General features: G+C 35.3%; 1 protein-coding gene across 2 annotated transcripts in view; it reads left to right on the top strand.

Annotated features, from left to right (window-relative positions):
• DPH6 (diphthamine biosynthesis 6) overlaps positions 1 to 22677 on the top strand; it is a 464350-nt gene that overhangs the window by 246958 nt on the left and 194715 nt on the right. For both annotated transcript variants that reach the window (XM_027870019.1, XM_027870020.1), the window contains exons 11-12: positions 1941 to 2070; positions 6202 to 6376. In XM_027870019.1, coding sequence (XP_027725820.1) covers positions 1941 to 2070; positions 6202 to 6376 — 305 coding nt within the window. The remainder of the gene's footprint in view (positions 1 to 1940; positions 2071 to 6201; positions 6377 to 22677) is intronic.

Here is a 22677-nt window from a genome sequence, read left to right on the forward strand (position 1 = left end):
TGCATTCTATTGGAGGAGACAACATAGATAAATCAATATACACATGGTAAATACCCAGCAGATAAAAAGGTAGCCTTAAAGGAGAAGATGCTAGCAACCATGGGGGCTGGGAAAGGCATCCTGAAGGAAGTGATGCTTGAATTGAGTATTAAAGGAAGCCAGGGATTCTAAGAGTCAGTATAGACAGGAGGGAAGAGCATTCTAGACATAGTGGGCATCTAGTGCAAAGGCACAGAGATGGGAAATGGAACATTTATGGGAGGAGTAGTATGGCTGGACCACAGAGCAGGTAGAAGGGACCATTATGTTAAAAAACCAGAAAGATAGGAGGGTACTAAGGCCTAAAACCATTACATTAAATCCCAGTGGTTTACAAAGCAGTTTATTTTATTCATTTATGTCTGCCGCCTGTTAGACTGTTTATGAAGAGAAAACCTTTGTGAATTTTAAATAATGATGGCTGTGTTGAAAAAATATTCACTTAAGTTACTATGATATAAGATCAAAATAACTCAGAACAAGGTTTCAAAAAAGAAACATCCAAGTGATCAAAGACTAGAAAAAACATTAACTCACCATGCCTCAGTCTCTCATGGATCCCAGATACCTTGTTGCAGATGTCCTGGTAATAGTAGCCACAACTGCTGAGGTGCTAACACAGTTCCCCTTCAATCCCAAGGATTGCCTTACACACCTCCCGTCACAGACTCGGCAGATGCTTTTGACCGACAGAGGAATAAAGTAGATGTAGGTTCCAAAAGAACAGGCCCTATAACACTGTGAACCACCCAAGAACCCAGGAAGCTTTCAGTTGACCTTTTAAAAAGAAGCTGCCCATCTTCTTTTCCCAAATCATGTTTCTGACCTCAGCCCAACTACCTCCCTCATATCTGCCTGTCTTAACCTCTCTGTTTCATTTGCCCATCTACCATCTCATCCATTCAATTTGTCTCTGTCAGAGAAGGTTCATTTCCTGTTGTGGTAGAAGCAGTAGCTTAAACCCTCCCCCCTGGAGGTCAACTAATATTTCCTTAAAAGCTATTGAGACATTTCTTGAAACCTGGTTGGCTCAGGAGATTAAGGGCTAAGACTGTCAACATTTCCTCTTCATCTTTTGAGTACAGAGCAGCCAGAAAGACCTAGAGATGGGAAGGAAGCAGAGGGGAACCTCTCAGAGCTTTGGCTGATGGGTCACAATGGATGACGCAGACCAGAGAACTTTGCTCAGCTGATTCAGAGATGTCCTAAATGCCGATCCTTGTTTAATGTCCTTCACCTGCAAAGGCTAAGCCTCTTTTTATTAACTTACAAATGTTTCATTTTTGTCCCAGTAAGCTACCAGGGCCCTGGCCTAAGGCAGGCCCAGGCCACACCTATCTTCCTACTCTAACCTATCAGATTGGTTCTAGCCCTGCTCTCTGTACAGATTTCATTAGTCTCATTCCTGTCTGACTAAGCCCTGGCCTAGGCCTTCTGTAACTTGATATTCTAATTAGATACCTCTTGACATGTGCTCATCTGGTAAGTGCCCAGTTTAGCCTTTTGTTACTGTTTATTTTTGACTTTTGCTTGCCTGACTTAACCAAACTTCAGTTATGTAGAATAGTCTCCCCAACCCAGGCCAAGATAAACCCTTTCTTTAACCATGGTTCGGTGTATTTTTCAGATCATTCTCATCGTTTTACTCTTTGTATTACCCCCATGAAATACAAGCTTCTTGGAGGGTAGGAACTGTTTTCAATGCTGTTGCTTTTTTCTTTCGATTCCCAACATATTGCACAGGCTTGCCTAAAAGAAGAATGCTTTTACTAAATGCTCATTGGATTAAACCCAGACAGTTGTAATCTTTTGCTCTGATGGGAAAAAAAAATCTCAAATTAAAATATCCTAGACAGATTGGTAATTTTCATAGCTTTAATAGTAAAATTTTTCTTTTACAGCTGTTATCAATGCAAAGGGATTGGAATTGAAAGATATTATTTTGGTTTACATGTTCATCAGAAATATGGAAGATTTTTCTGCTATAAATTCAGCATATGTGAAAATGTTCAATGTGTGTCCACCTACAAGGTATGTAACTGCTACCACTATACATGTTATCTTTTTGTCTTCCCTTACAATTGCATGATGTTTCTTTATATCTAGTGTATTATTCAGTTATAACAGTGGTTCATTAATCTATGATTGCCTTTTTACTTCTCTCTCTTATTTCCCTATGCCAATTGTTCCCTTAAATAGTTTCGCATTTTGTACAACTACCTTTAGTAATCCTTAAGAGGAAGATAAAAGTCCAAGACAGAGATTCTATAGTTAATGTGTATTTATGCTTAGGAAACAAAAATCTCCAGAGGAAATAAAACTTATGTATTGGAGATGATTGAAGAGTGAGAAGAAGTCCTTATGTTCAGAATGTTAGCACTGCTAACAAATCTTTCCCCACCCTACCTTCGGACCCCAGATATAACTGCATAACCACATACCCACTTTCCCGTCTTCTAAATCCTATAAATACAATCTCAGACAACAGAAACTCCCAGAAGTTCTATCTTGCCCTTTGGATGAATCTGCCTCAGGCTCTTTCCACAGACTGAAAAAAGCCAACAGTGAAGGAGTTGTTTTGTCTACACAAACATCAAATAAAGATTTTGACTGATGCTTCACTGAACTGACCAATTGTTTTGGCATCCCATGGTTCTCCAGAAAAGTGGATGTTTATAAGTGGATCTTCTTGACATTCACCAGTATTTACAGAATACCCACTATGTGGGCAGCACTATTCTAGGGGTCTACATAAAAAAATAAAAGCAAAAGATCTCCATCCTTGGGGCACTTTGAGAGAAAAAAACATTCCCATGAAATAATATGAGAAGTTTTAAAGCAGCATGTAACAAATGCAGAATGACTCAGTGAAAAGTGAATAGATAAATTCTTAGGAGAGACATACCAAAAAGAATGACCAGAATATGATCTCATTAATCTGGGAAGACTACTTTTTCTTTGAAATACTAATCCCATCTCTCAGTTCTGTCAGACTTTAAAAGTTTGGCTTCATGTAATTCCCAAGCTTTTTATATCAAGTAAAATTACCCAAACCATACACACTTAAAACAAAAATTTTTATACAACAATGTGTCTTATTTCAGACATAAAGTATATGTTAGATTAGGTTGAATAACCTGTTGGACAAAATAATTTTTTAAGAAGGGAATAGCATCTTGAAGTAGAGAGAGAGCAGATATCAAAGACAATAGACAAACAATTCAATTTCACAAGCATTTTTTTTTTATAGCCTGTAACGGGAACCAGAATGCAAAGACAAAAAAAGTTAGATAGTCCTTGCACTGAAAGAGCTTGTGATCTCATGGGAGATATAACAGTGAAATAATGCAAGATAATTTTTTATGAGGGATCACTAATTACTAAGTGATTACAAAAGGCTTCCTGAAGGAGGTGGCATATTGAGCTTTGAGGAAAACTAAGGATTATATGAGGCAGCCACATGGCTCAGTGGATAGATCACTGGACCTGGAGTCAGGAAGACCTCAGTCCAAATGTGGCCTCAGACACTTGCTAAACTGTGTGCCAGAAGACTAGAAGTAGAGATACGAATTAGGAAGACATTGCAATGGTTCACCTGAGAGAAGACAAGAGTCTTAATTAGTGTGGTCAAGTGAGGGGAGGAAAAAGGAACTGTTGGGAAAGGTGCCATAAAGCCAAATCACTAAGACATGGCAACTGATTGTATATGGAAGGCAGAGGAGAGCAAGGAAAGCATCAAGAACTGCAAATTGGATGGCTTCAGCAGAAATAGGAAAAGTGTGGTGGGGAAGGTCAGTTGGGGGTGGGTTTATGGATTTGGGAGTCATCTACATAGAGATAATTGACACCATGGGAGCTTGATTATATTACCAAGAGAGAGTATAAGCAACAGGGAAGGAACAATATGGTGATTTTTCTGAGAGATATCTTATTGTAAAGTTTTGATTTAAAGATCATACACATGACAGTACTCACTGGTTACCCCATTTTGAGAAAATAACTGAACCTTAATCTCTCAGTATGGGAGACTAAGTCTGATAAGGGACTAGAAGGGACAAGGAACAAAAAGAGATAGATGAGGGAACAGGACTCTGCAAGTGTAGTAAGAATGGAAGAGGAGACATTTTAGGACTTCCCAGAAAGGGGTATTTTTACATCCAAAGATAATTGTGTTTATCATGTCCAGGAGAGGAAAGGCCATGTATTGATGAAGTTTTGGGATAGGGATACATATAAACATTCATGAGAGATACTTATTATGAATTTCCTGTGGGTATCCTCCAAAAATTGAGTTGGGCTTAATTATGTCCCAACTGTCTTTAAGTGATGAATAAAGCTGGACCAAATGCTTACGTCTTGAAGTGTCCCAGTTAATTTGCCTCCCTGGGGTCACAGCTTCAACAGATAGCAGGTGAGAACTCACAATTTTTTTCAGCATTTAAGAATAACTTTACTATCAATTAGTTTTGCATGTCTGTTTAAATAATATAGCTACAGTGAATGTCCAATATCCTTTTAATATTTTCTGCTTGTATTTTATGCTGAAACAAAATAACTAAAGTAAGTCCAGAGGGGGTTATTTTCAGTTACACACCTGCATTTATTATAGATTTGAAGGAATTCCTGCTTTTTTGACATAAATCATATTTAGTTCAGCAACTTCACTGTGAAAACCACATAATGTATGAATTGATATTCCATCCTTGTTATCAATCAACATTTTATTTGATAATTCAAATTATCTCAGATCCATAATTTCAAAATGATCTAGTTTTTATTATTTACTTAATCTTCATGTCCTTAGAAATAACTAGCTGCCTACAAGGCAAATGGAGGTTAAGTGACTTACCCAGGATCACACAGCTCATAAGTGTCTGAAGCCAGATTTGAAATCAGGTCTTTCTGACTTCAGGTCCAGTGCTGTAGCCACTGAGCCATCTAACTGCCTCTGATTTACTTCATTACTCAGCTCAAATCCCGTCTTCTGGAAGAGATTTTTCTTCCTTACTTTGCTCCTTTCCTTACTCTTTGGGCTTTTTTATCTCTGTCCCAGCAGCCTTCTTATTCTGGAAATGCCTCCTGTCTGCAAGCCCGCTTGCTCCTATGGGTGAATTTCTGCTCTTGAGACCACCATTTACCCAGGCCATTCATGCTCACTTCTCACCTAGCCACTCCTTATAACCTCGTAGAAGTTTGAAATTCTGATTGAGTTGTCAGAAAAGTAGAAAAACAACCCTTCCTCTTGTTCTGCTTTCCTGAGCCACTGCTTGTTGTAAAACCCAGGGTCCCAACACCCATTTTCAGTTTTATAACTCTGTTGAATCCTAAAACGGTTGACTTAGAAATGTGACTACAGTACCAGCAGGTATCTCCACTTTCACTTTTCCTAGCTCCCACCGTTCTTTATTTCATTCTCATCTTTGTAATTTATTCATCTATATAAACTCATCTTTTCCAACCAACAATATTTATTGAATACCCACTTTAGATCCACTGAGGATTTAGGAGTGCTTTAAGAAGTTGAATACTTTATGAATACATTATCTTGTGTTTCCAGCACTTCAGCAGGTAGTGTATATGATTCACAAGAAATTTGGCATAGTTTCTACCCTTGAGAAGCATATAATCTTTTAAAGACTTATAGTACTTTTAAAATAGTTTAATTGTTTAATTTGATTGTTTCTTGATCTTTTTCTTATTTATTCCTTTTTTTTCCCAAAAGCTCTCATCTTACTGCTCAGTGATTACTACTTTCCCATTGAAAAAAGATTCCCTGGCTTTCCATTTCAGTTCACCTCAATAAACACTAACTAAATGCCTACTAGGTACAAGGTACTGCCCTGGGTATAGGGAATAAAGACAAAAAATGAAATGGTTCCTTCCTCAATGAGTTCAGAGGTGAACCACCTTGTCCAAGGTCACACAGTGAGTGTCAGAGGTGAGATACAGATCCATATCTCTCTTGACTAAAACTACATCACTCTTTCACTCTAGGCTACCAAAGTTACCATGGAAAGTGTCATTAAAGCACTGTTTCAATTATAAGACAGGCTTTTAGAATACGCCTTGAAGATCATGTTCTAGAAAACCTCTTGTACAAAATTGTAGCATCTGAGGAAATGGCTGCTCCATATTAGCATTTTTAAATTTGTTTTGTTTCAGGGTCTGTGTAGAAGCTTTGTTGCCAGATAGACTACTTTTTTCAGTTGACTGTCTTGCTCACAAGTTCAACATAATGATTGGTGAAGTACTTCCTTACTCCAAAGAAGTGATGCATGTACAGAGTATTTCTCATTGGGCACCTGCTAACATTGGACCTTACAGTCAGGCCATCAAGGTGAGTTAAGTTTGTTACTATTTGCTAGGCTTCATTTGTTCCAAACTAAAACAGTGTAGAAAATTGTCATTTATAATTGGTTTTTCTGATTCACAATTCAAATCTTTCCCATATTAATGTCTATTTCTATTTATGTTGGCATTGTTAAAGATTAGGAATTCTTAATTTGGAAAAAGAAGAAAATGTATTATTATTCACATTCTTCTCTCTCCTTAAATATAAATATTTTATGATAAATTGAAATGAGATGTATTTTCTAATTATATAGTCATATGTTTTCTTGACTTAATTTAGCATTAGAGAATGTCTGGTGGTTCTTATTGATTGTGGTATTGTGTTTGAGAATAGAAAGCAGAGCTAAACTTTTTTCAGTATCAGAATGTAAAAAGTTCAACTTTAGAAAGCATTTAAAAAAAGGGAAATGGCCATCAATTTTAAATTATACCTAATATAAAAGATTGCTATAGTGTTCAAAAAGTCTGTAAGTTTAAGGAGCTTATTATTTTTAGGTATAAACTATGCCTTTTTCCTGTGATTATTTATCTTTAGGTAATTTATACTGTCATTTTGACCATAATTGAAGAAATGTTTGCCATTTTTACAGAAAATAGAAATGTTGATGGGGTAGATATCCTTGTCTTCGCACATGAAAAAATGTCTTCCTCTTCTCTCAGCATCCAGACAAAGGTTGCATCTGTGAATAAGATCTAATTTATTTTCACACAATGCAGTGTCCTTATAATTATCTATCAATCAAAAAGTAGTCAGTCCATATGCATTTATTATGTGCCTACTATATGCTAGGCACAGTGCTAAGTGCTGGGTATACAAAAAAAGATAAAAGACAGTCCCAGCCCTCATCTAATGGTAGAGACAACAAGCAAACAAATATGTACAAACAAGATACATACAGGATAAATAGGGAATAATTAACCAAGGAAAAACACTAGAATTAAGAAGAATTAGTCTAGTATCCAACTTCTGGTTGTATATTTTCCAGTAGTACCTATCTCTTAGAGACACCACATTCTACTGAGGGACAACTTAATTTAAAAATTATTTCTCATGTTGAACTTAAATCTGCTTTTTTATAACTTCTGCTCATTGATCATTATTTTACTTACTGGAATAACATAGAACAAGTATGCTCCCTCTTTTATATTAGTGACCTTAAAATATTTTAAGACAACTTTTGGATTCATTCCCTTATTCACTAGACATGTATCTGAAAGACATTTTTACATATTAAAAAAGTTCTCTATTTTGTTTCCAAAGCATTGAACTTGGATTCAATTCATTTAAATAAGTATTTATTAAGAGCCTTATAGTGTGTGAGTCATATTAATATGTTGAATATATGAGCCCCAGGAAACCGTAGGACTTCCAAAGTCTAATTCTTGATCAATCCAAAGATATCAACTTAGACACTTACACTGTAAAAACAAGCTAGTTGAAAAACACAGGTAGCCCAAATTTTGCATGCATTTAGACAGCCCCATTGAATTAGTCAATCCATATGTATATACATATGAGAGCATGATGTAGTAGATAGAGAGCTAACCTCAAAGTCACGAGAGCTAACCTCAAAGTCAGGAAAACTGAATCCAAATCCTTCCTCTGACACATACTAATTGTGTGATCCTAGACAAGTCATTTAAGTTGTCATTTTGCCTAGGCAAGAAGTTTCAGAACTTGTGTAACTACTTGAGTAATTACTCATATGCATTGGTAGAGAGTTTATTCATCAGAAACTGACTGTGTCAATGAAGTCACAGGTCAGACCAAATAAAAAAATACATACATTATATATATTGAGCCATACAAATACACACTCGTGCACATATACAAAAATGAAAGCCTGGGAAACTTAGAGGTTAAGTGACTTGCCCATGGTCAAACAACCAAGAGGTATCAGAAAAAGGTCTTGATCCTAGTTCTTCCTGACTCCAAGGATCCATTAGCTACCACTCTGTAGTGTCTCTTAAAAGACACATGTATCTTGAGCAGACATTGCAGATAAAGATCGAACTAGGCCAAGAAATTAATAAAAAGAAAAAAATCAGGTAGATTGCATTTGGTGAATTCCAATTTCAATGAATCAAAGCTGTTGCTGTTACAAAAATCTATCTTTTTTTTTTTAAACAATGATATATACTCACTGATGTTATATGACCATATCACTCACAATCATGGAACACCACAATATCAGAAGAATCCAAATTGCAGGTGACACAAAGTACAAATCAGGTTGCAGGTTGCACTATATTACCAGTCAAGGTGTGCTTAAAATGTAATAAAAGAAAGACAGTTCTCGAAAGAAGAAACATAAATTCTCAATAATTGTTTGCAAAATTTTTCAGTGCTCCAATAATCAGAAAAACATAATTTAAAATAACTCTGAAGCACTACCTGACTCCCATCAAATTGCCAAAGATAGTTAAAAATGGTAAAAATTATTTGCTGTCATGGGTATGGAAAACCAAGAATGTTATTACACTGCTGTTAGAACTATAAATTCATGCATTCTTTTTAGAAAGCAAAACAGAATTATATAATAAGAGCTACAATGCTGTTCATATCTTTAATGTAGTGATTCTTTTACCCTATAAAAGCTATTAACAGGGGGAAAGACCCATTTGCACAAAAATATTACTCATAGCACTATTTGTAATAGCAAAATCCAAAAAACAACTCATGTGTATAACAATTAGGGAACTGAGAGCAAGTTGTAGTAAATGAATGTAATGGAATATTATTAAGTCATAAGAAATTACATATATGAAGATTACAAAAAAAATGGGAAGACATGAAATGTATGTAATGAGGGAAGAATGTGGAACCAAACCATATAAGGTATGTAAATAATAAGAATAATAATGATAACTCAACCCAGACAGCGATTTAGATGGAGAAGGGAGATGATATTTTTTACTATATTGTTTAGGCAGAGATGTACACTTTTTGAACATTATTTGGTAAAATTTTAGGTACTATTATTTATAAATATTTCTTCTTTTTTCTAATTTGAATATGTAAATGTCTGTTTTTGATATATGTTGAGTGAGGCTGCATCCTGTTAGGCCTAACAGAATGAGTTGTCAGCAATCTAGTTGAAGTTGATAAAATCGTATTATCCACATAAAGATGCTATTTCATGTCCTATAACTAGAGGGCATATGTCCAATTCATCTAATAGCCATACCAAGTTATTTAGATATAAAGTTATAAGAGTGCTAGGACATGTCCCTATTTCACATTCTTCAGAATTATAATTTCATATATCAAAAGGTTCTTCTGAATCTCTCAGACTCTGGTAGCAGTTTTGTGATGGAGACTTTGGATAAGCCTAGGATCTATATCCAGGATATAGAGTTTGGTCCATGGATAGTTACACTCACAGGTCTACAGACATTGTTCAAAAAGAGCTATTCCTTCCTTTGAATGTCAGCTCCTAGTGTTACCAGACTTGTACAGATATGCCTCCTTTGTTCTTGAGTGCTGCTGCTCCTGTCCTCTTTGCTTTTGATCACTCCTCAGCTACTTAAGTATTCCTGCCAAATAGTCCATAGGCAGTTGAGAATTGCTTCTTTTGCAACAGTATCAAGAGGGGAGAATAGTTCAGTGCAGCCTTGAAACAGCCTTAACTTTACAAATGCTTGTCCTTCTCCTCTCTTGCTAAAACTAGGCAGCAGTGGGATGACAGGTATAATCATACAGCTGAATCCTGGAATTGATCCAGTCTTTCTGTATATCAGTTTGGAATTATTCGGACAAAATATCTGAAATGCCCATATTACATGACCCATTGATGGGCATATGATATAAGGAGGTCAAAGACAGAAATAAAAGTCAGACATTAAAAAAAAATTCATAACATCACTCTGCCATGGCAAAGATTTGGAAATAGAATGCACACCCATCAAGGGGGAGTGGCTTAAAAAGCGTGTTATATGAATGAGAGACAGAGAGAAAAAGTCTAAGAGTCAAGACAACCTGGGTTCAAGTCCTACATACTGGTTGTGTGACCCTGAGTAAATCACTCAACCTCTCAGTACCCTAGACAGTTCTCTAAGGCTTTAAGTTGTAGATAAGTTGCCAACCTGCATTGGTAGAATTTCCTCACCAAGGAGTTTCTCATACCAATGAAAACATAGTTTCAATGCCTTGCCTTATTTCAATATGGATGCAATGGAATATTATTGGGCAATAAAAAATGGCATATAAGAGAAATTCGGAGAAGCATGGAAAGATTTGCATGAACTGATGCACAGTGAAATAAACAGAACCAGGAGAACTATGTTCACAATGACTAAAATGTAAATGAAAAGATCATTAAGAGGAAGCAAATTCTGAATAAATGAAGAGCCAGTAAATCAGAGGACTACTTGTGATGCAGTCCATTGGGTACATTATCAGATGCAAGCACTCTATCTAATTAATTTTTTAGTTATAAAATAAGTTACAAATTGTGTTTTAATTTCAAGGGAAGGCTTATTCTAAGAAATGGGTAGTACCTCCTCTCCAAAGTGACTATGATATAAAAACAATTAGCATCAATAAAGTTATTTTTTAATAAAATGGGCAGTGTTGACTGCAACTTGGCAAAGCTGGGGAACCTTTGAGGCTCCCCCCTAAAGATATAAGAAAAGGGAAAGAGAAGTTTATAAGTTCAGAGCTATTGGTGCAATTTCTCCTAATTTTGCAGTGCCTATCTGAGGACCAACTCTGTGAAGGTAAGAGTTAAAGGTAGCTGGCACCTAGTAACATAAATAATAGACCTGCTGGTGACTCCCATTTTTGCAAGGCTAACTGTAGTCCAGAAAGAATGACTACTATCATTATAAAGCTATGATAAAATTGGGCACAAAGTTATTTTCTTCTCCAGAGTCCTAAGACTTGCAAAAGCCAGAGTATTTTAGGTCACAATTGATGTATGCTGGCGTAAGTACACTGCTGACAGCTAGAAAGTGTGGCAAGCTCATGCAAATTACAGGTATTCACAACACAGGCTCTACAAATCACTCAGCAGGGCATCTGCTTAATTCCACAGAAACCTTGTGGGATCCTGCCAGCCATATCATAAGGGGATTTCCCCCAGCCAAAAAAATATATACCTTGTACCTTGATAATGTCCTTTTAACCTCAGCCTGACAGAAACAGAGATTGATTAGGCATCTTCATTTCATAGACTAAAGGACTTAGTGTTGCTGGTCCCTTTTCATAAAAGTTTTGTGCTGTGGTTTATGTGAAAGTACTGGTCAGAGAGCCACATTGTGAGAAACCTCTAATTAAGTACATTTAATTCCTTTCAGTGGTTACACTGTTAATCACTGAGGTCAAAAGCACTTCTGTTTCCAGCATTGACCATCTTTAGGATTCTAAGTAAGAGACAGCATAGGATGAGGGAAAGAACAGTGGATTTGGGTGAGAGGATTTGACTCCCGGGTTCTGCTCTGTATTATCTCTGTGACCTTGAATGTCACCTTACCTCTCTTGGCCCCCATTTGGGTGGGATGGCCCCTTCTAGCTCTGAATCCTATACTGTACTGTCTGCTGCTCTTAATAAACTTTAATTTTGATCTAAATGGGTTTTGTGAATACTCACATCATTGTTTATAATGCTCAAGGAGTTCCTAAGGTAAGTTCCAGTTTTTATTAGTAGTATTCTTAAGAATATAATACCATTAAGGCAGTTCTTCTGCAACTATTTTATATTAGCACTAGTCGTGTGTACACACACACACACACACACACACACACACACACACACACACACACACCCCTAATTGCTTAGGGGGACAGTCATAGGGGAACTGTTTTAACCAAAATATCTAAATCTGTTCTCAAAAGTGATTTTTCTAGCTCTTTTTTCTGTGGTCATTCCTTTCTTATAACAAAATCAAGCCCAAAAATGGTGGTTGCCAGATAGGGACTTTACTATTAGGTATTTGTGACTACCTAACTCACACAAAACCCAAATCATAGAGCCTGCAGCTTAGCTTTGGTAAAAGACACAGAAGTCCCAGGACCTGCCAGAAGGCGATGTTGGCAATCAAACTTCTCTTTGGAGAGTTGATAGTTTCCTCACGATCTTTCCTCTGTTGAGTACATTCAGCTGAGCTTGTGCATATGACTTCAGTTCATAAAAAGTTTACAAGTGCAGCTGGAATGCTTAGGATTTGATTGTTACATAAATAAGTATTTGAGAACATATGTAAACTTGACAGTGTTAGTACCAGATGTTCCTATAATATGATAATGTACTTAGAATGTCCATTTACACTTTCAGTTTGTTTATTTTGGCACAATCTCTTTATCTGCTAATTTCAAGATAAGAACACATTAACCGTATCTGTAGAATTGATCTTCTCCTGTGCTATGGCAACATTCAAGTTACGGTTTGCCATGTTTTATAGATAAAAGCACAAGTATTAGCAATATTAATTCAGTTAGCATTTTTCTATACTTAACCTCATAAAACACAAAATATGTCAACTTGTAATGTTTATAGAATATGAAAGAGAAACAAATTCTACTATGGATATATATTTATGCTATCAAAGTTATTTAGAAACTGATTATCCAGTTTGTACATTGCCCAAGCATTTTATTTCTTCTTTTCTTCCTTTTCCTATGGACTATGTAGATAATTATCTTTATTTCATTATTCTTCCCACCTCTTCTAAGCCATTCCCTTGACTTCAATACTTACCCCTTAATAACATGAAAGCATTTTTAGTTCATAGGATATGTATGGCCCAATGTCCTGTTAGAACCAGTTATTATTCTCACTAAACAATCTTTGGATTTATTTAATTTTTTTATTTAATTTTTAGTTTGTAAAGATTATTACTTTCCTTTCTTTAGGTTCACAGACTTTGAGTTTAATAATCCATTCTAGATTTATCAGAAATTGAAATCAAGCTCATTTTCCTATAAAGTATCTGTCTTCTTTCCCTTTTTGAAAAATCATGAAAATTTTTGCCTAGCCCTATTTCCAAAGTATCATTCCCATTCCCTGTGGCTCCTTGCACATTACCAGTTGTCATTCAGAAGATGCATTTGCAGATTCTTTTGGTACCTTGCAGTATGTTCCTCAATCTTCTCAACCTATCTGCTACATTTAACACTGTTTAGTTCTTAGTACTCCCTACCCTTTTTTGAAATTGTCCTCACCCTGATATGGTCACTACAATAGCAGAAGAGCATTTTGTATTTTTATTTCTTTCATGGCAGATCACAACCAAAAAGCTCGGCACCACCTGGCCGTACTACTAGTGATGAACCTCTCTATACTTAGCTTGGAAAGCAGACATAACCTATTACTGCAACCATATTTTTGTATAATGGTCCTTCAGATATCGGAGGCTTTTAATTCTTTTTAAGATAGCTAGTGTGTCACTTCTTCATCTCTAGAGATTAGGACTACCAAAACAAATCTTGTGCTCCTAATTATTATATTCTAAGTCATAAAAATTACATAGGGAATAACTATCAAAAATAATTTCATTACCACATTTTGAGGACATAACAGTACTATAAGCTTTAGCTTATGTAGCTTCAGTATAATACTCTAAGTAGATGCTACACTGAAGTTCTCTTTTTGATTACTATGTCTGATTTTAGGTTCCATGTCTAAGGAAATTATAAAACTGAAGACAATACGAAGGAGAACCATGAAAATGATTTAACTTATTTTTATGATTCTCCTTTGGACTTTCCTTGAATTGGGGGGGGGGGGGAGTTTTGGAGTTCCTACCAGAAAAATGTAGTGTTAGCTTCATGCAGAATAAAATTATAAACAGAATATAAGATATTGAATCCTTACTTTAGACTCGATGGCTTAAAGGATAGACTTTGTCACCATTTACCCTTCTGTTTTTATTGTCTTAAAAATTAGGATACTTGAAAGTGTTTTTTTTTTAACATGTTGGAAAACATGACCCAAAGTACTATCTTTATAAAGAGAACATGAAGCTGTTCTACAAATACATTTAAATTCTTTAAATCCATAAAAGTTATCACCAATACTTTCACATATTTACTATTACCCTTCTCACTATATAGCTCAAAAAGAATAGAAATCAGTAACCTAAATATATGATAAAAGTACAATGAATGAAATTTAAAGTTTTTTTAGTAGTTTAATTTGCCCATGATTGATTTTTATATTCAAATTTTTGGAAGAATATATTGAGAGGCTGACTTTTTCTAACATTAAAATACAAAATTATTGTATAAGTTGTCATTGTGATAACTTTCAGGAGTCATCACTAGGCCATAGATATCAGACTTTGTTCTTTAATTGGAGCCTGGATCTAGCGGGACAAGAAAGTACTAAAGGCTTTCTCAGAATTGGTGATGTGGTTATGACTGTGCTTTTTACTGTCTTTAATCATGGAGTCACCATTAACAATGGTAGAATGTCTCACTCTACAGTGTTCTTGGGTTCCAATTTCTTTAGGATTCTGTTTCCCAAACTAGTGATTTCTCTGTGTGTGTACAAAATTGTCACTAACCCAGAGGTGACTTACACTTCTCTGTTCCTCACATAGAATATTCTACTTCTCCATGATTTTACATTGGCCATCCTCCATACCTAAAATGTATCCCCCCCCCGCCTTATCTTTCTCACACTGAATCCCTCTCTTTATTCGAGATACACTAGTAGGATTACTCCAATTGAGGAACCTGAGGCAGACAGAGATTAAATAACTTGCCCAGTGTCATACAACTAGTAAGTGTCTGAGGCTAGATCTGAAATTATATCTTCCTTACTCTAGGTCTAATACTCTATCCATTGCATAAACTATCTACTCCAGTGAATAGGGATGATTTCATTCTTTGTATCTGTATCCCTGGCATCAAGCACAATGTAGCACACATAGTATGTGCTTAATAAATACTTATTGATGGATTCATCAAAACATTGAGATATTTGCTAACATAATTTTACTGTTGAACACAATGAGATAGTAGTTGGAGTAATTGGAATAACATTGTAGGGTAATAGTTGTGTTTCTGACTTTTTTTTTTCATTCTTAGAGGTATGTCACTCAGTGTCTGATCAGAACCATTAAAATAAACTCTAATAAAAAAATCTATTTCAGTACCAAATAAAAGCATATTCCACATAAAGTAATAGTTTTCTGTGAAGACCATGCTAACAATTGTTGATTAAGTGCTTAGAATCCATAAGACTTAAGGGACCTTAGAGTTTATCTTGCCACGTCTACTTATTGTATAAATGAGAGAAGTAAGATATAAAGAGATTAAGTAACAGGTAATAAGTAACAGAGCCATGATTTAAAGCCAGGTCTTCTGGCTCCAAAATAAATGTCCTTTTCACTGTACCACATAACATCCCCATCTGCTCCTATTACTTTGTTAGCTTTTGAAATAACCCAGCCTCTTGGGTTATTCAGGAAATTACTCCAACAAAGATCCTTAGGGGTTTGGTACCTCCAAAGATGTCCTGCAGCGGCTCCCATAGAATGACCTTTCCAGATTAGATGTCTTGGTGGTCCAGCACGGATTCTCTGAGAATAACTTAGCTGAACTTAATGGAAAAGTGGCTTAGTGGAGATCAATTTGAAAACTTATATGGTTATAAGGAATAACCATATAAAATGCTTCTAAAACTAATAATTAGAGAAATACAAATAAGAACTCTGAGTACACATCAGATTGTCAAAAATGACAATTATTGAAAAGGTTGTCTGAAAACAAGTACATTAATGTTATTGAAGATATAAATTGGTACAGCCTTTCTGGAAAGTAATTTGGAACTTGGCTTCCAAAAGTCACTACATTGTTTACACCTTTGACTCAGTGATATCACTAGTAGGCCTATATCCCAAAGAAATTTTTTAAAAAGATAGAGAGAAGACCCATATGTACAAAAATATTTATAGCAACTTTTTTTGTTACATCACAAAACTAGAAACTGAGGGGGTACCCATCAGTTGGAAAATGGCTGAACAAATTATGGTATGTAAATGTAATGTAATATTATTGTTCCATAAAAAATAATAAAAACAATTTCAGAGAAACCTGGGAAGACCAATAGGAATTATTGCCAAGTAAAGTGAGCAGCAGACCCAGGAGAACAACCCACATAATAGTGAAGGAAACCAACTGTCAAAGACTTAAGAACTTCGGTCACTGCAATGACCAGCTATAATTCTAGAGAATTCATAACAAAGCATGCTACCCACCTCCTGAAAGAGAGGTGATGGATTCGTGAAACAGACAGACATATGTTTTTAGACATTGCTAATGTGGTGATTCATTTTGTGGGGCTATGCATATTTGTAACAAGTGTTTTATCTTTCTTTTTTACCCCCCCCAATGAATGGAGTGAATAGATAGGGAAAGTGATAGGATTATCAAGAAAGAAGAAGAAATGAAGGTCAATGAACCATTTTTTTTAATGCAGAAAAGGGTGGCCAAAAGGAAACATAAAGCATTTAGAACAGTTTTGAAAGTTACATGTAGAACATCTATTTAAAAGGAAAAACAAGGAACACCTACTAGAAATTTGCAGTTTCACATTCAATCTGCTTTTTTCTGTTATAGTATGTATATCAAAATACTCATTATATTTGGCATTTGGTTTATAATTTTTTAAAATTATATTTTTGAAAATGTTTTCAAAAGAAATATTCATGATGAAAAATTTTATATCATGAAGCCATGATCCATAGTGACAGTTCTGGTTTGTTCCAGTCAATAGAGAGACTCTTCTCAGCACTTTTGTTCTATCAGCAAATCATTATTACCCTCCAATTTCCATCAGCACTCCATACTCCAGATATTGCCTTCATATGGTCTTCCTACAAAGACAGAACTGGATTTATCTGCAATCATCATAGATATATTACTATAAAGCTGGAATTTATGACAAGTGATTTTCTCAGCATGTGACCTTGACTCATTTAGAGCCTCATTTGCATTTGGACCTCTTCAATTTTTACCCATATGTACTTTATATAATTTGCATAATGTCCCTACCAAGATCACTTTCAGAGCAACCTCTCTGAGTTTGCCCTTCCAAGAACCACTGGGAACAATTAAACCTAGGTCACTTCTCAGACTGGTGTTGTTGAGAACAGTTTCACAAGGTGACTTCCCCAGAGTCCCCAACCTTGCTCAAATTGGTTATTTATGTATTGTCAGTAAAGCGCAAGCCTCATGAGGATAGGTACTGTTTCATTTTTGTCATTCTTTCCCCAGAAGCTAGCATAGTGCCTGCATGTTGATAAATATATGTTGAATTGAATTGATACTAGGAGTAATCCTTGCTCAATAATAGTCTCATCTCTCAATATACACTAGTCACAGATTAATCAGGGAATCTTAGATTTGGAGCTTGAGGAGACCTCAAGATATCACCTGATTAAATGTATGCTTTCAGGAGGAAAAATTGCATTATTCCCATTTTTAGATCTGACTAATTCAGTTCAATTCAGCAAGGTCATTGATAATGATGAAAGAAGGGAACAACTGAGCTTTCTCAAACTATATTTCAGAATGCCCTATATCTTTACATTCATGCATGCATATAACTGAAAGGTTCAAAGAATACAAGATCCCACTTTGTTGTCCATAAAAAAGCATTTTATTTGGTAGAGCAAAATGCTTCCCTGAAGGCTTTTCTCCAACAAGATATCTCTTGTGTATATGTTCAAATCATATAATTAGATGACTTTGTTTGACAGTCCTCTGATTATTAATATAAAGCAGTGCACCCTGCTCCGTAAGGTTGATGATCTCCATCTTGATGACTGAACTGCCTAGATAATGATACCCTATCCCTCAAGAAATTATTTTTCATTTTCTTTGTATAGATTGTTTTTTTACTTATCTGTCTACACGTTGTCGCCCACACCCATCCCCAAACAAATGTAAACTGACTTAGGTTTGAGGATTATTTTGTTTTTGTCTTTGTGTCCCCAATGCTTAGCATGATGCACAACACACAGTATGTGTTGAATAAATACTTGCTGAATGAAGCATAAAACAGGTAAGTGTTCAACAAATGTGTCTGCCTTTGTCAGAGAGGATATTTAGTGAAGTATTCATATCAAAGCAGAATTCCCTGTACAGTTTTAAACTATTGAATATATATAATATTATATCATATTATAGGATATGTAAATCCTATATAGATATTTAAGCCATTAAAGCTTAAAATTACACTGAGACTTTTGGGACATTATATATATATATGTATGACAAGTTCTTCAGATACCTCTGATTGCAGCTGACATTGTGCTGCATTCACCAATGTCAAGAACATTACAGATCTCCTAAGTGATATAGGTAATCACTTCAAAGAGTTTAGTCTAACTGTCCACCCAGGAAAAAAATAAGTGGATGTAGAATGCCTGTTTCCTAGGCTATGATATGTTCAGCCCATAGAGCTGAAACATCAGTATAATCTTGGATAGATAGTGTAGATGTACAATGAACTGGGTCCAAAACAGAACAAGAAGAAAAAAATGGTCTAATGCATTTGAGAAGTTGTACAACTTCTTTAATAACCTTAAGTTTCTCATTGAAACAACATTCCCCTCCTCACCCCACCCCTATATTCTTAATTGCCATATCCTTGTGGTGTATGTATATGTATATATGAAACTCTGAAGAATTAATTGACTATAATACAGCTGGAAACAATTAAGTGCAAGATGACAGTACCCCATTAAAAATTTCCTCTGGACACATGAGTTCAGAAGGACTCTATCTTGCTCCTCTCTCCTATGTCCTAAGGAATTCACAGTAAGTAATTAGGAACTTTGGCTAGTGCTTCCAAGAGAGTTCAGGCAGGTATCCATCCATAGCTGGGTACTGCAAATAACATGTGATCCAATTCTTTGTTAGTTTCTCTCGCATTCATTTTCTTTTTAAAAAAAAATTTCATTTACAAAGCAAACACTTGACACTTACTACCTGTGTGACCCTGGGCAAGTCACTTAACCCCAATTGCCTCACCAAAAAAAAAAAAAAAATTTCATTTAACAGGCATTTATTTTCTCTCTCTCCTACTGCTACCCCTCCCTCTAAAAAGAAAGAAAAATAAAACCTTTGTAACAAATGTGCATAGTCAAGCAAAACAAATTCCCATATCCATATCCAAAAATGTCTCATTTTATTTATTTAGCCCATCACCTCTCTATCAAGAATTAGATAACATCTTCATCATCAGTGCTCCAAAGTTATAGCTGATCATTGTATCGATCAATTCCCCTAAGTCTTTTAAAGTTGTTTGTTTTTAAGATATTGTTATAAGTATAAATTGTTCACCCAGTTCTGTACACTTCACTCTGTATCACTTCATACAGTTCTTCAAGTTTCTCTGAAAACATCACCTTCGTTGTTTCTTAAGGCAAAATAATGTAGACAAAAAATGCTCCAAATCACTAATAACTAGAGAAATAAGAATTAAAGGAACTCAGATTGGCAAAATTGACCAAAAAAAAGACAATGACATTTTGGAGGTGCTGTGGAAAGACTGGCAAATTAATTTACTGTTGATGGTGCTATGAATTAATAACAGCCATTCTGGAAGGCAATTTGGAGCATAGTTCCAAAGTATGCATACCTAATGGTGCGTGCCCTTTGACCCAGGGATACCACTACTTGACCCTTCTTCCAAAGAGGGCAAAAAGAAAAGGGTTTATATGTACAAAAATATTTGTAGCAGTTTTTTTTTGTCTTTTCAGTAGCAAAGAACTGATAAATTGGTATACTTTTTTTATTATTTTATTTTTGGTTGGGGCATTACAAAAGAAGAAAGAAAGGAAATGATTATGTGCATAGGAAATGTCAAGTAGAGTGGCATGATAAGTCTGAAAAGGGATCACTTTTATGTTCAAGGAAAAGAGTACCAATTCTTGGGTTAAGTGAATGACCCAAAGTCACAAATGTACACATCCTGCCTCTTAGTACAATTCTCCTTGCACCACATCACACTACTAATGCTCAAAGCATTTGACCATCTTATGGATAAAATCTCACAGTTTGAGAGGGTAAATGGTAGATTGTCAAGGCTGAAATTAATATTTTTGGAATCTTAACTTCTGAATCAATAATGTAACCCAGTTTTTAATTTTGTATTTTCAATCATGTTCTGATATTATGTAAATACAGAATTGATTTTCAGAAGTCCAGCTTTATTCATACATGTTCAACACAAGTTGGCACAATCATTTTAGAAATGGAGGAAGCTATGAATGTATCCATCTCATTAAACTTAATTTTAACCCCCTTTAATTATGAGAGTAATCATGAAGAATTGTACCAGGTGTTTAGACCAGATCTAGTTAGCATTCCTGTAGGAGGGGAAATACAACAGGGAAAAACACAAGATCACAAGATCAGCATATCATTCAAGGTGATGTGACAATGGGTTCTGAACAGGATATCCTGACGACATAATGAGTATCACTGTAGGGCTAGGTGTCCAGGTCAGAATGGAACAAGAACAAAAGATGAGCAATTCCTCTTAGAGGAACCAGCTGGTCTGAGGTAATCCAAAGTGCACAGATGGTGAATACCCACCTTAAAACAGTATCATTACCATGCATAAAAATAACTGTTAAAAAAAAAAGTATACAACAGTCTTAACAAAAATGGGGAGTGACTGAGCCATTTTAGATATTTGTAAGGATTTTGGTTTTTCACTATGGAATTATTAGTGATAAAATTGTGAGATTTGGGGAATATATTCACAAGTTAGCTAATTATGGAAGCTAAACATTTCTGAGTCTCTCTATTTCTACTTCAAAATGCATAGAAATTCTGACAGTGAGTTTCTTACATGACAAATAGAGAGTAGATCTCTAGTAAGGACTGACAAAAACTAGTATAACTGGAGATGTATGTGAATATACAAAGTATGCAAAGGAATTAGAAATATTTAGGTAACCAATAACAATGTAACATGTAAATGCCTTGGAAGAGTTGTTAGATTTGTTTGTTTGTTTTTTATTTCATTTATGTTGAAAACATGAAAAAAAGTCCCCTTTCTCAAAGTTATAATCATTGTCACCATTTTATTGAACACAATATAAATATAATGGTTCTAGAAATTATATTGGGAATTTCACATGGCCTAGCAATAATTCTCATTTTTTAAACATATAATACATACTTATATTGGTAAGCTAGCCCAAAAGGAGCAGAGCAACCTTGCTTTATGGAGACATTCATTCATCTAATAACTATATACTGAACCTCGTATGTGAATGTAGCACATAGTATCGATTAGCATTTGGGTTAGACACATATGTGTGTCTATCCATATAATTAACACATGAGTGTTATCCTACTTGTTCCCAAATAAAAGTGTGAAGGGAATAGCTCAAACAAGGCCATAACATTCACAGTTTGACCAGTCACAAACCCAGGGCATATTAACAGTTTTAAAACTAGTACAGTCACAAATCCAGATATAATTAAAATGTACAAGTATGTAGCATTACTTGGTTCAATGTATGCAGAATGCAGAATTAAATATATATCCATCCCATTTTCTCTTCTCAGATGACCACTACCTCTTTCATTGCCCCTTGCCAAGACAACTGAAATAATCTCCTAATTGATTTCTCTGCCTTATCTCTCCCTCCGATCCATTCTCCACGCGACTACCAAAGTGATATTCCTTAAGCACAGAGATGACTCTCTTGCCAAAAAGCTTCAAGGACTCTTATTATTTCTAGGATCAAATACAGACTTCTCTGTTTGCCCTTTAAAACTTTTCATGACCTTGGCCCCAAACTATTCTTCCATCCATATTTTACGTTTTTCTCCTCACCATTCCTCTTGCTGTCCCTCTCACAATATTTCATTTCCAGGAGTAGAGCCCATCTTTGACTTTGCACAGATTATCACACATTCCCAATATATCCTCTCTTTTTATCCTTATCTCTTAGGAATCCCTAGTTTCCTTCAAAGCTCCACCACATCCTATATAAGTAAGAAATTTCCTGATCCACTCCCCCAAATTACCTTCTATTTCTTTTGTATATACTTAGAAGCATACATGTTGTTTTCCCTTTAGAATGTAACTGTTTTGTGTATGCCTTTGTATCTCTGGTGCTTAGCACAGTACTTGGCACAGAGCAGGCAAGTAATAAATGATTATGTGTGATATGTATCTTTATTGTAAGTGATCGAGATAGTCTCATAAAGCCCAAGCTTTGAAGAATAAATGTGGTTGTGCACTTACTTTTTGTTATTTCTCAATAAATATAACTTCAAGAAAAATATTGATGCTCTTATGAGGACACCAAGAC

The sequence above is a fragment of the Vombatus ursinus genome, unplaced genomic scaffold, assembly GCF_900497805.2.
Source record: "Vombatus ursinus unplaced genomic scaffold, bare-nosed wombat genome assembly UNPS02014794.1, whole genome shotgun sequence".
Taxonomy (NCBI): Eukaryota; Metazoa; Chordata; class Mammalia; order Diprotodontia; family Vombatidae; genus Vombatus; species Vombatus ursinus.